The sequence below is a fragment of the Protopterus annectens genome, chromosome 6.part0 (assembly GCF_019279795.1).
Source record: "Protopterus annectens isolate FY-2018-M chromosome 6.part0, PAN1.0, whole genome shotgun sequence".
Taxonomy (NCBI): domain Eukaryota; kingdom Metazoa; phylum Chordata; order Ceratodontiformes; family Protopteridae; genus Protopterus; species Protopterus annectens.
The window spans coordinates 391,114,415-391,126,997 of NC_056737.1; the positions used below are offsets into that span (position 1 = coordinate 391,114,415).

The 12,583-nt window shown below is 41.7% G+C and overlaps 1 protein-coding gene across 7 annotated transcripts in view; it reads right to left on the reverse strand.

Moving 5' to 3' along the window:
- Nucleotides 1–12,583, reverse strand: part of RALGAPA1 (Ral GTPase activating protein catalytic subunit alpha 1) — a 5,382,632-nt gene that overhangs the window by 4,793,162 nt on the left and 576,887 nt on the right. For all 7 annotated transcript variants that reach the window (XM_044074134.1, XM_044074135.1, XM_044074129.1 and 4 more), the window contains exon 3: nt 3,818–3,867. In XM_044074134.1, the coding sequence (XP_043930069.1) occupies nt 3,818–3,867 (50 nt within the window). The remainder of the gene's footprint in view (nt 1–3,817; nt 3,868–12,583) is intronic.

The window sequence follows — 12,583 nt, forward strand, 5'->3', positions numbered from 1 at the left end:
GGGCGCCACTGATCAGTATTAGCAAAAACTACGGGCACTCATAAAATTGTCTAAGGCCAGCTTCGAGAGAAAAATTGCACAGGACACTAAGGATAATCACAAGGCTTTCTTTAGTTATGTTTGGAACCTGGGTGGTAATTCCCAGATTTGCTCAGAATTAGTCCAAAATGACAAAAATACACTGAACCCACAGACATTGCCAACATCCTAGCTGACAGGTTCAGCACAAACTCCCCTCCCCACCAAAGGGCAAATATCTATCCCAGCAGAGTGCTGCCCCCTGACATCTCAGATGCTCAGGTAAGAGCCCCCTCCAAAGCAAAAACACAGCATCAATGGGACCAGACGGTGTCCCTGGCTGGCCCTACATGAACTCCAAGAAGAGCTAAACCCAAACATAAAACTACTGTTCAATCTCAGCCTTACTACAGGATATGTGCCCAAAGAGTGGCGTACAGCAACAGTGGTCCCTCTCCATAAAGGTGGTGCCTCAACGGATCCTGGAAACTATCACCCCATAAGCCTGACTAGCTTGGTCTGCAAAGCTATGGAAGGGTGGCCTAATAGGGTGGGAGGGTGGCCTAATGGTTAAGGTGTTTGCCTTAGAAACACAAGGTGCAGCGTTTGAGTCTCACAAGGGATAATTGGCTAGGCTTAAAATGGCTCACAAGGGCAGTTAGCTTAGTACCAACCTATGAACCTATGAAAGGATCATCATGGACCTCATAAATAAAGATATTGGGGACCTACAGACACTGGATCCTACCCAGTTCGGCTTTGTTAAGGGCAGATCCTGCCTCTTAAACCTGGTTGATTTCTTTGAAACAGTCACCAAGGCCATTGACGAGGGGAAGGTGGTCCACACAGCCTACCTGGACCTCGCAAAAGCCTTCGATACAATACCCCACTCGGGCATTACAGATAAGCTCACCAGCTTAAATATAAACCCCTATGTCACTAAATGGATTGCAAACTGGCTCAAGGACAGAACCCACATGGTTAGAATTGCTGGAGCCATGCCAGACTCCAAACCAGTTACAAGTGGTGTCCCACAAGGCTCAGTCCTGGGACCTCTCTTGTTCAGTATATATTTCTCGGAGGTACAGGCCAACACGGAAGGACTGTGGCTGACCAAGTTCGCAGATGACTGCAAACTGGGCGCCATAATCGTCTCTCCAGCAGACACAAGCATCCTCCAAAAGGGCCTCATAGAAACAGACAACTGGTGCCAGAGCCATGGCCTCAAGCTAAATGCCAAAAAGTGTATAGTCATCCCCTTTGGCAAAAACAAAGTGTCCACAAATTACCACATAGGTGGTAATCCATTAAGTACAGAAGAAGTAATTAGGAACCTGGGGACCCAAGTTGATAGCAATCTCTCATTTGACAACCACGTGGCCAAAGTGGTTAGAAAAACATTTTATATAGCCACCTAATCATGAAGGGATTCACATCTAGATCAGGGGAGGTCATCGTGCCTCTTTACTCATCCCTCATCAGGCCCATAATTGAGTACAATGCCCCTTTTGGGATGTACCTTACCAGACACCTGCAGCAACTGGAAAGACCCCAAAAGTACCTCACCAAGAGGATCAAAGGGCTCAAATAGATGCCATATGCTGCCCGGTTAAAGAAACTCCAGCTCTACTCAGAGGCGATCTGTGCCTGACGTATAAAGCCATGTTCAACCCGGAATTAATGGACATGCTGCACCTCAGAAAATCCAAATCCCATCGAGCTACGCGCTCGAGAGACTTGAACCTCAGCACTGAAATAAATAGGACATGCTGGAGGGTCAGATTCATAAGCCAGAGGCTCCCTTCACTCTGGAATAAAATCCCAGTCCAGGTTAGGCAGAGTCCCTCATTGACTCTCTTCAAGAGGAATCTTGATGAGTGGATGGGAGATTGTAGGTTTACCCCGGGTATCACTTCTGTGTCACTGTTAGACAGAGGCACAGTATACTAACCTCGAAATAAATTTAAAATGGGTGGCGAAAGCCAAACACATTCTGGCTAGGCTTATAAATGCCCTAGGCTATGAACCTATAGATATATATATAAATATATATACACATATATATATATATATATATATATATATATATATATATATATATATATATATATATAGAGAGAGAGAGAAAGAGAGAGAGATACATATAGATATATCTAGATATATAGATATATATAGATATACACACACACACACACACACACATATATGGGTCTACTTCATTTCACTGAAAGCACACACAACTGAAACTCATTTCGTTGAAACTTCATTTCACTGAAAATCAGTTGCCTGAGCACAATTCACTATAAGCTCACCTCATTGAAAACTCATTTGACTGAAACTTATTTCGTTAAAAGGTACATGCCCTGTTCTCCACTACAGTGCAATCCTGGAGTTCGTATATATAGTAAGGGGGGCACAGACCCCCACACTGGAGGGGTGTGGGGCCATAGCCCCCCCCCACATAGTCTGGGTACATATTATCTTCTGGAAAGCGTTACTCATTCAACTTGTAATTATCCATGCCTATGGTTTCCAACATTTAAAATGGGTGGGGGGCTGTGCCCACCACACTTCCCACTTACTATATATACACCAACTCCAGTATCGCACTACAGTGGGGTACAGTCCAATTCTCAGAAACTGGAAGCTCATGTACAAAGCATATTGTCCTCAACAATATGACCCCAATATACTTTTCTGATTATTCTTTCAATTTTTTCATTGACTACCTCCTCCAGGACTATTACTGTTACAATGTGCAAGAGCTCCCTCTAACGGCAGTGATATCATCTATGTATCCAGGCCATATTTTTTCTAATCACTTTAAATACATCAAATCTCCTGTGAAAACAGAATAAGCTGAAAGGAAACAAATCATTTACATTGCAAGAAGTATGATAAAAACATTTTTAGTGATGACCATGACTAGGCTCTTGCCACTTTTTCATTTTCTCTCATATTTATTTATACCAGTCAACCAGTCCTGTTTCTCCAATGTTTCATGTGTAAGGCAGGTTTTATCGTGGTCATCATCTACTCTACCTTTTGATCTTTTAACTTTTAATGCGTCTTTTCCTTGTCTGGCTCTGTTTACACCCAAGCACACTATTTGATTTACATCAGACAATATGTTTTTACTGTTAGGGAGATTCCCATTTATTTTACAGAGGATCAGCAGTTTTGGAATATGCAATCTGAGTACCATCCTATTAACTTCACTATGACCACAGACTTAACTGTCCAGCTGTACTATGCTACCATGCTGGTTAATGGGGATGCTAATGTGATTCGTCCTTTAACTTATAACATACCATAAGTCTGTTTACTCAGTCCTTCTTTCCCCTGAAAATGGGCTCTACTGTGCCTTGTAAAGACACCAAATAAACAAAATGAAGGTAAGTAATGTTTACGGGAAGGGTATTCTATTCCAGGACAAAAATATTACTTCATGATCAGGCTGAGTTTTTGTAAATATGACACTATAGCAATATGCTCATTTATAAGCAGCAAAGAAATGCACACTTCCACAGTAATTAAAAAAAAAATGCTAGTCCTACCAAGTCTGTTCACTGCTAATATCTGGTAATGTACTGATCATAGTATAAATCACAGCTTGTAATCAGTTATAGAATGATTTTATGTTCATCCCGTGCAGTAATAAACCTACAAACGTTCTGAATCTAAGGAAGGCGGTCTTAGTATTCAAAGGGAGAATTGCCTAGACTGCAAGCATATATACTATAAGTTGTCTAAGGTCTTGCACAGGTTTTATCTTTTATGATACCAGAAACCTCCTTACCTCAAAGATGAAGAGGATAGCATCCAGTTCTTCTCTCTGTGATTTATGACCTATAACATTAAGAGAGAGATCTGTAGTAATGATTTCTTAAGTTGAGACCAGCATATCCAAAATCATACATTTCATCAGTGTGCAATACTGACGGCCATTACATAAAGGAGCTATCCAATAAACACAGTATGCAAAATATATTTGAGAAGGTGAGTTATGTAAGCAAACAACTCATTACAAGATGTGCCTTCATCGATGGTGTAGGGGAATAAACTCACAACTATCCTCAAGCGACCTGAGATCAATTAGCAAGTCAGGTGCTTGATGGTAAAAACCAGGAAGGATGGACATCCATCTATTTCTCTGTATGAGGCCAGGCTGAAGGGGGTGGGAGGACAGATAAGTGCGACTACCCTATATGCCTGGGCAGGGGCAGACACTCATAACCACTCCTCACCCCCCCCCCCCCCAGCTTAACTGCTGTTGTCACGTTTAGCAAAAAAACAGGCTACAAGCAGAGCTGGCCCTGCAAGTGCCACTCCAAAGACACCACTCTCCAAATCCCCTTCCCACTCTGCAGGTAGTCACTAAACCAGGTGATAGTACCAGGGCACAAACTGCTTTCCACTTCCCTTCTCTTTCCCGCAAGAAGTCGTAAGTTGTAAGAATGCTACTACCAGAGTTGGGAGTAGGTACTGTAGGAGTGACAAAGGGCAGCTGGTGGTCAAAGTAGTAGCCAGAACACAAACACAACTCATAACTAGGTCAGCAAGAAATTAAATTAATTAACACTGGCAGCAAACGAAACCCACTAAAAAAATGCCACACTTACTGTCTTATTATCTACATCTAATATCCATTAAAAAAAAAAAAAAACACAAACTTTATAAAAGTATGGTCAGAACACAATTTACAAAAGTCATGTACACGAAAGTTAGGTGCTTACTGTAACAAGAGATACGGACTGGTAGTTTTAATATAATTATCCGGAAGTCTAATACTGGTATGACATTAGCTAGGTAATCAGAACTTTCCTAGGCTACACAGCACCTCCCCCTTTCACCCACAGTTCTGTGTACCTTCATATCTCTGAAGTCTAAGTCGGCCAGAACACTAACAGAAAATACAGCTGTGTAAGTATACTTAAGTAACGGTAGATGTTCTAATAGATCACTGTGTCACCATCCTAAGCTATTTGGATTTTATCCTGCCAATAACCAACCAGCTAGATTTTCAAAGCTTAACGGCACCTTCCATATGCTCTAACTTCCAGGAGCTCAAGCAGAGTTCCATATAAAAAGGCAGTTACAGTGTCAAAACCTTCACAGTTTTTTTGCCCCAAAAAGGGTGGAAATAGCCCCAAATGTGAAAACACACCACAGAGCAGATGAATATCTATATACACAAGGGTACACACAACTACACCCTGGCAATAAAAACAACTACAGGAGGAGGGCTGGTGGGAGGGGATGTTTACTGCAAAAAAGATATATTGGAACATCTGTTATGGCAGATTTACTTACACAACTGTATTATGTTCAGCATTAGACCACTGTTGCAGAAGCCTAAGCTATTCGTGTAGACTACCATAGCTTAGAAACAAAAGAGGAGGAAGAAGAAATTACGAATCCAGGATAACCTGGAGAACAGACCTAGCAAAGCCAGTCCTGGACCTGGAGAAAGGAATACAGTTTCTAATGCTTTGTAAAATTATGTACATGCTGCAGGCTCTAGTGTGCTTCCTTTCATCCAGTATGGGAGACTGATGGCTTGATTCAGAGTAAACTCTGAAACAACTCTCGTCATAAATTTGGGTTTTGTCATTTATGTGATCTTTCACTATGGAAGGCCAAATAGGGCTCACCACCATGACGGCTTGCAACTCAGACACTCTTCTTGCAAATATCTGAGCAAGAATAAGTACAGTTCCATGTGATGAACCTTAAATCAGCCTGATGAGATAGCTGAAAGGGAGACTCAGTCAACTTTTCCGGCAGGAAGTTAAGATCCCAAGAAGGATTCACCAGTTTCTAGCAGGCCTAAGATGCAAAACTCCCTTCAGCAACTTTTTACCAAAACCAGACATGAAAAGAAAGTATCTATGGGCAGATATGCTGAAATGGTCACTAGATGAACATTAATAGAGAAATAAAGGCCAGAGCAAAGTAATTTACACAAATATTTAACAAACATTGGCACATGATCCCCAATTGGGCCCTAGTTATTGGCTAGACACAAACTAGAAAATCTCCATTTGCCAAAATGAGATTTCCTATGAGCAGGTTTTGTTGCCTCCTTCAGTACCCGTTACATTTCCGTTTGACAGAAGTGGTTAAAAAGGTATCAAAATTTAACCATCCAAGTATTAGCTGAAGCTAATCAAACAAACTCCAAAATATAAAAATATTAAAGAAACATCCAAGTGGATCTGCATAAAAGGCTTTAATGACATCTTAGTGCCTTAAGTTCAAAGAACTCTTCTTGAGATAAAATAGGACAAGCAAACAGCTCACTTAAATACATAGTGAAAAACAATTACCCAATCACAGAAAAGGCAGACCAGGGTACATCTTCATTTAACCCATAAATTGTAGAATATATTCAGCTTCTATTTTTTCTAACATTATATTTAAATATTCCTTTGTACAGCTTGCATTATTTTTGATCGGTCTTAAAATACAGAACTTCAAAATTCCCAAGGCAGCCCTCATGCACTTTCCACAAATGCAAATCTACTGAATCATCAAAATTCACGTTAACAAAATCACAAACATTTTAAAAACCTAACCTTTGCTAGATGTATGTTCTTACATGAATTAGTGAACTTGTGCATTTGATTATGTATTTTACCATATTAAACAAACAGGTAAAATGTCCTAAAACTTTCAAATTTCCATATGGAAATGGGGAAAAAATGTCTCTCTCGCTCATTACATAAGGGCAAGCCTCAAAATGACCACATGAATATGTGCCTGGGAAAGATGAAATATAAACCTGTTTTCTTAAAACTGAAATACTGGGCATATCAAATTTACTATGAACCAATCCTCCTATAAAGGCTAAAGAATATAATAAAAAAATAATAGTAGACACAGGTAGGATTGTTACACACACAATTATCCAAAAGCAATACAATCCAATGCTTTTTTTTTTTTTTTTTACAATTTCAACGTACTGTCGCCTCACAGTAAGACGCTTGCTTGCAGTTTGCTGTTTACTCACTTTTGCTAGTGTCACAGTAAGACGCTGACTGGTTCGACTCTCAGCTAGAGCATCTTCTGCGTGGAAACATGCGTGAATGGGCATACCTTCGTTGAAGGTTGTGCGTTAGGGCTGGCAACTCAGCACGTAAAAATCAACTGCCAATCATTAGCGGACTGGAGTTCCACTGTGGCGACCCCTAACCGGGAAAAGCCAAAAGACACAACAACAACGTATTTAGATAATTCAGTACATAAAATGCAAAACAGCAATTCATTACTATTATGCAACATTAACACGTTTTTAATAATCTCTCTCTACATTATATGAACCAATGATGTGTCAGTGAATAACTACATCTTCCATACAATAACCTCTATTTAATCTATGAGCACATGAATGCCATTTCTGAAAAGTGAAATTCTGTTGACCAGAACAAGTAACAGCAGTATCATTAGTTGTTACCATATTCATTGAAACAGATGCACTGCTGGCTTTTCAAACCAATCTAGATTATCCATAATTACCAATTCCTTAAGGATCCAGATAATACAATCAAATAAACATCCAAAATACAAAAATACTGAAATAATAGCCAAAGGGATCTGTATAAAAGGCTTTAATGACATCTCAGTCCCTCGAGTTCAGAGTTCTTCTTAGGATAAAATGAGACAAATGAACAGCTTATTTTAATACATAGTAAAAACAATTATCCAATCACAGAAAAGCAGACCAGGTCATACATATATTTAATCCATAAGATGCCAGTCTTAAATCATGGAATACATTCAGCTTCAACTTTTTCCAACATTATATTTACACATTCCTTTGTATATTGTATATTATAGACTGCGGTGGTGGTGCTGCGGTAGCATTGTCGCCTCACAGACATTGCCCATTCGATTCTCAGTTAGAGCACATTCTGTGTGGCGACATGTGTGAATGGGCGTTCCTTCGTTGAAAGTTGTGCGTTAGGCCCGGCAACCCAGCACGTAAAAATCTACTGCCAATCATTAGCGGACAGGAGTTCCGCTGTGGGGACCCCTAACCGGGAAAAGCCGAAAGACCTTACTATTCTTGAACTGACTTAAAATACAGAACTTCAAGTCCCTGAAGTGTCCCTCATGCACTTTCCAGAAATGCAAACCTACTGCATTATCAAAATTCCTATTAACACAATCATTCAGATGTTCTAAAAACCTAACCTAAGCTGGACATACAGTGTCTTACCTATATAACACGGTGAACATGTACACCTGATGACATATATTACCATATTTGACTTTGGCCCTTTTATGGGTTAAATGTACACATGCCCTGGTCTGCTTTTTTGTGATTGGATAACTGCTTTTTAGTATGTATGTGAGCAATTTTCTTGTCTTGTTTTACCTCAAGAAGAGTTCTTTGAACTCGAGGTGCTAAACCAGCTAACTGAAGTAGCTTAAGACTAGGGTCTATCAAACTCCCCTTGTGTTGTGCGAGTAGGTCCAATCTGTGAGGAAGCTTGTGGTAAGTGCCCTTGTTCAATTCCGTAAAAAGAGAAAAACTAATATTTCCCAGGCCAAAAAGAAGTCACCGTCATGATTATTTGAAAGCAATTCTGAATATTCAAAATTACCATGGAAATCAGTGGAAAGGGTGGAAATGCATAAAAGAACATACCCAAACTTGACAATGAGAATGTATCCGTTTTCCAGGCCTACCTACAAGAAATCCTGGTGAAGAATTTAAGTTGTCCATTTTGAAAATATCTATTTGAGGTGTTCCCTACATCTGAATCAATTTAAGAAGATCCCTTAGTTCAATTTCCATTTGTGAGGGTCTTTCCGGTCTGTTCAGTCTATCTCTGACTGAATTTAACATGTTTGTTGGGTTAAACCATGCTGAGCAACTACCTCCCAAGGCCATCATAGCCAGCCTGCGCAGATGGTAAGACCTGGTGCTCCGCCTGTTTATGTACCACATCACTAAGATGTTGTCTGTAATCCCTATATAGGTACTAGGGACAACATATGATGAAAGATTTTATGGCATGAACTACAACTAACATCCCTTTGACATTTACGTGTTTTGGTCTGTCTGAAGAGTTCCACAGCCTTGTACCTTTACCTCCATAGAAACTGCTTCCCAAGTAAATCTAAAAAAGTCTGTAGTTACAGATGGACTTGGAACAGGAGAAGAAAATGAGATACCTTTATTTTGAGTCATGGGTCATCTCTACCAGTGCAGTTTCTTTTTGATAAAGTCCAAAATTGGAATCTGAAATTCCAGAAGATGGGAATGTTGGGTCCATGTGTTAAAAAAAAAAAGACTTTTTCTCTTGTAACCTGACCAGAGAAATCAAGAGAATCATAGAATACATGATCCCTAAGGGGGACTGACAGTCCATTTGACTGACAAGTATTATTGGCAGTCTCCAGGGCACTGTAAGGCAAGTAAATGGAATATGTCCCCTTCCCCACTGTAGTGAGACCCTGGAATTAGTATAGTTGGGGGGGGTGAAGCCCCCCCACTTAATTTCATATTATATTGTGTGGTTTTGCTTTAATATTGCTTAGTAAAACAAAAGAAAGTGAGGTGCTTCGCCCTCACACCCCCCATTGCAGGGGGCTGTGCCCCCCCCAACTATATATTCAAACTCCAGGGTCGCACTACAGTGGGGAAGGGGACATATTCCACTTACTTGCCTTACAGTGCTCTTGAGACTGCCAATAATACTTGTCTGTCAAATGAAATTTCAGTGATTTGGTCTCAGTCAAATGGGTGTCAGTAAATTGGAAGTTAGGGCAAATGAAGTAGACCCCCCCTAAGATCCTTACCTACTCTCTTGCTGCAGTCGGAGACTGGTTGGTGAAGCTCAAGAACACTTACAAATAAAAATCCACCTTTTCCTGGGTAAAGAATGCCTGAGTCAAGGAAGATTTATGAACATTTACCTGGAACCCAAGATTGATAAAGAGAGACAACTCATTTTAAGGACGCCTGACATCTGGGAAAAGTTTATGCAAAGATAAGTCATCTACATAAGGAAATAGGGAATGCCCTGCAGTCTGCAATAAGCTATCACTGAATCCAAACATTTTGTGAACACTATTAGAGTTACAAATAACCCAAAAGGTAATGCAGAGAACTGACATGACCCAGATACAGAATTTGATAAATTTATTGAAGCCTGAGGCTATGTGATTCCAAGCATCCTTTAGGTAATACAGTTGTGTATACTTACCATAAATGTAGATGTTCGAGTGTATTCATTGTTGCAGTCATCACACTTGGGTTATCCTGCCAGAGGTAGCCCACAGACAGCCCAAATACCAGAGGCTTAGTATTTCTGCATCGGTTGCTGTCGCTTCAGTACTGACGTCAGGTCGTCGGAGGTATAAAAACAGGTAGACAACATCACTACATCAGTTTTTATTGCCCCAAATATCATCAGCACCCAAATAGGGAGCCAAGTTATGGTGGAAAAACACCACCAGTAAAAAGTAAATACTAATAGCCCTGTAAGGAGTGAGGAAGAGAGAGAGATACAAGGGGGCTGGAAGGTGGGAAACCAGGACTGCAACAGTGAATACACTCGAACATCTACATTTATGGTAAGTGTACACAACTGTACTATGTTCTTTGTGATTCACTGTTGCAGTCATCACACTTGGTTTGATTCACAAAGCTGAAGAATGGATGGAGGCAGTCAAGAAGAGGTGGGGCTGGCTAGTATGCCCTGCAGGACTGCTGTTGCAAAGCCCGCCCCGGATTTGGAAAAGATAGGGAGCTGGTAATGCTTGGTGAAGATATGAACATAACTCCAAGTAGCAGCTTCCAGAATGTCCCTGGTAGGGACTCCTCTGAGAAAGGCTGCAGAGGTTGAAGTTGCTCTAGTGGAATGCGTTCTGACTCCCTGAGGGGGTGGTTTCCCATGTTGTTTGTAACAGAAATGGATACAGTGTGCTATCCATTTGGAGATGGTTTGTTTTGATATGGCCTTGTCCTCTGCCCCGGATGCAAAGCTCGACTAGTAACTGGTCAGATTTCCTAAAGGGCTTAGTCTTACCAAGGTAGAATCCGAGTTGTCTGTGCACATCTAAAGAGTGCAGGTTCCTTTCCCCCTTATTTTTAAGGATTAGGGGGAGAAAGGTGGGCAAATGGATAGATTGGTTGAGAGCCACACTGGACACTACTTTAGGCATGAAAGTTGGGTTAATCCTGAGGGAGACCCTGTCAGCATGAAAAATAATGAAGGGTTCCACAGCCATAAGCGCTTCTAGCTCAGACACTCTTCCAGCTGAAGTGATGGCCAGAAGCAAGGCTGGTTTCCAAGAGAGGGATTTTAACTCTGCTGACATTGCAGGCTCAAAGGGGGTAGCGTGAGCTTTTCCAACACAAAGTAAAGGTCCCAAGCAGGGGTGGGGGCTCTTCTTGGTGGCCTTAAGTTGTTAGCCCCCCTCAAGAACTGCTTGATGAGAGGGTGAGAGAAGAGAGGTGGCTTAGTGCTGTAATGAGAAGTGATGGCAGAGGCATGGATCTTAATGGAGGAGAAGGAGAGGCCTCTGTGGAGTAGGTCTGCTAGGTAATCCAGGATGAGAGGTAAGGAGGGGTGTGCTGTATCCGCTCCTTTAGTGTGAATCCAGTAACAATAACTTTTCCACTTGTCAGCATAGGATTTCCTTGTACTGGGTCGTCTGGCTTCACGTATGACATCCAGTACCTGCTTGCGTAGGCTGGCCACTGAAGGAGAAGTCAAGAGATAAGTCAGGCAGCACGGTTCAGGGTCTGCAACGGTGGATGCAAAAACTGTCCCTCCTGCTGAGCCAGGAGAGTAGGGATTAGGGGTAGGTGCCATGGAGGCAATAGTGACTGACTGCACAGTAGTGGGTACTAGTGCTGGCGTGGCCAGTCTGAGTCAACCAGGATTGCCCTTGGTCTTTCCTCCCTTATCTTGAGGAATACTCTTGTAAGAGGAGGTAGAGGGGGAAATGCATAGATTGAGAGGTTTGACCACTGTAAGGAAAGGGCATCCATTTTCCAGGCCTTGCTGTGAGATACCCTGGTGCAGAATTTGCTGAGCTGGTGGTTGTAGGAGGAGGCAAATAGGTCCACCATCAGAGTACCCCATTTCTGGGTCACAAGACTGAAGGTGTTGTGGTTTAATTGCCACTCGTGTGGGTATAGGAAATTGCTGCTTAAGTTGTCTGCCAGAGAGTTTTGTTTGCCTGGCAGAAATTGAGCTTGCAGGTGAATATGCATGGCTGAAGCCATGTTCCACAGGGTCATGGCTAGCCTGCAGAGTGGGTAAGAGTGTGTTCCCCCCTGCTTGTTTATGTAGCACATCACTGTGGTGTTGTCGGGTTTGATTAGTAAGGGCCATGGAGAGAGTAGGGATCTGAAAGCTGTCAGAGCATGCTGAATAGGTAGCATCTCTTTTTGGTTGATGTGCAGATGAATTTGATTTGGGCTCCAGTGGCCCAGAATAGTGCTGGCATGGCCAGTCTGGGTCAACCAGGATTACCCTTGGTCTTTCCTCCCTGCTGTCCAGATGTGCAACCCAGGCATAATCTGATGCGTCTGTGGTTAGGG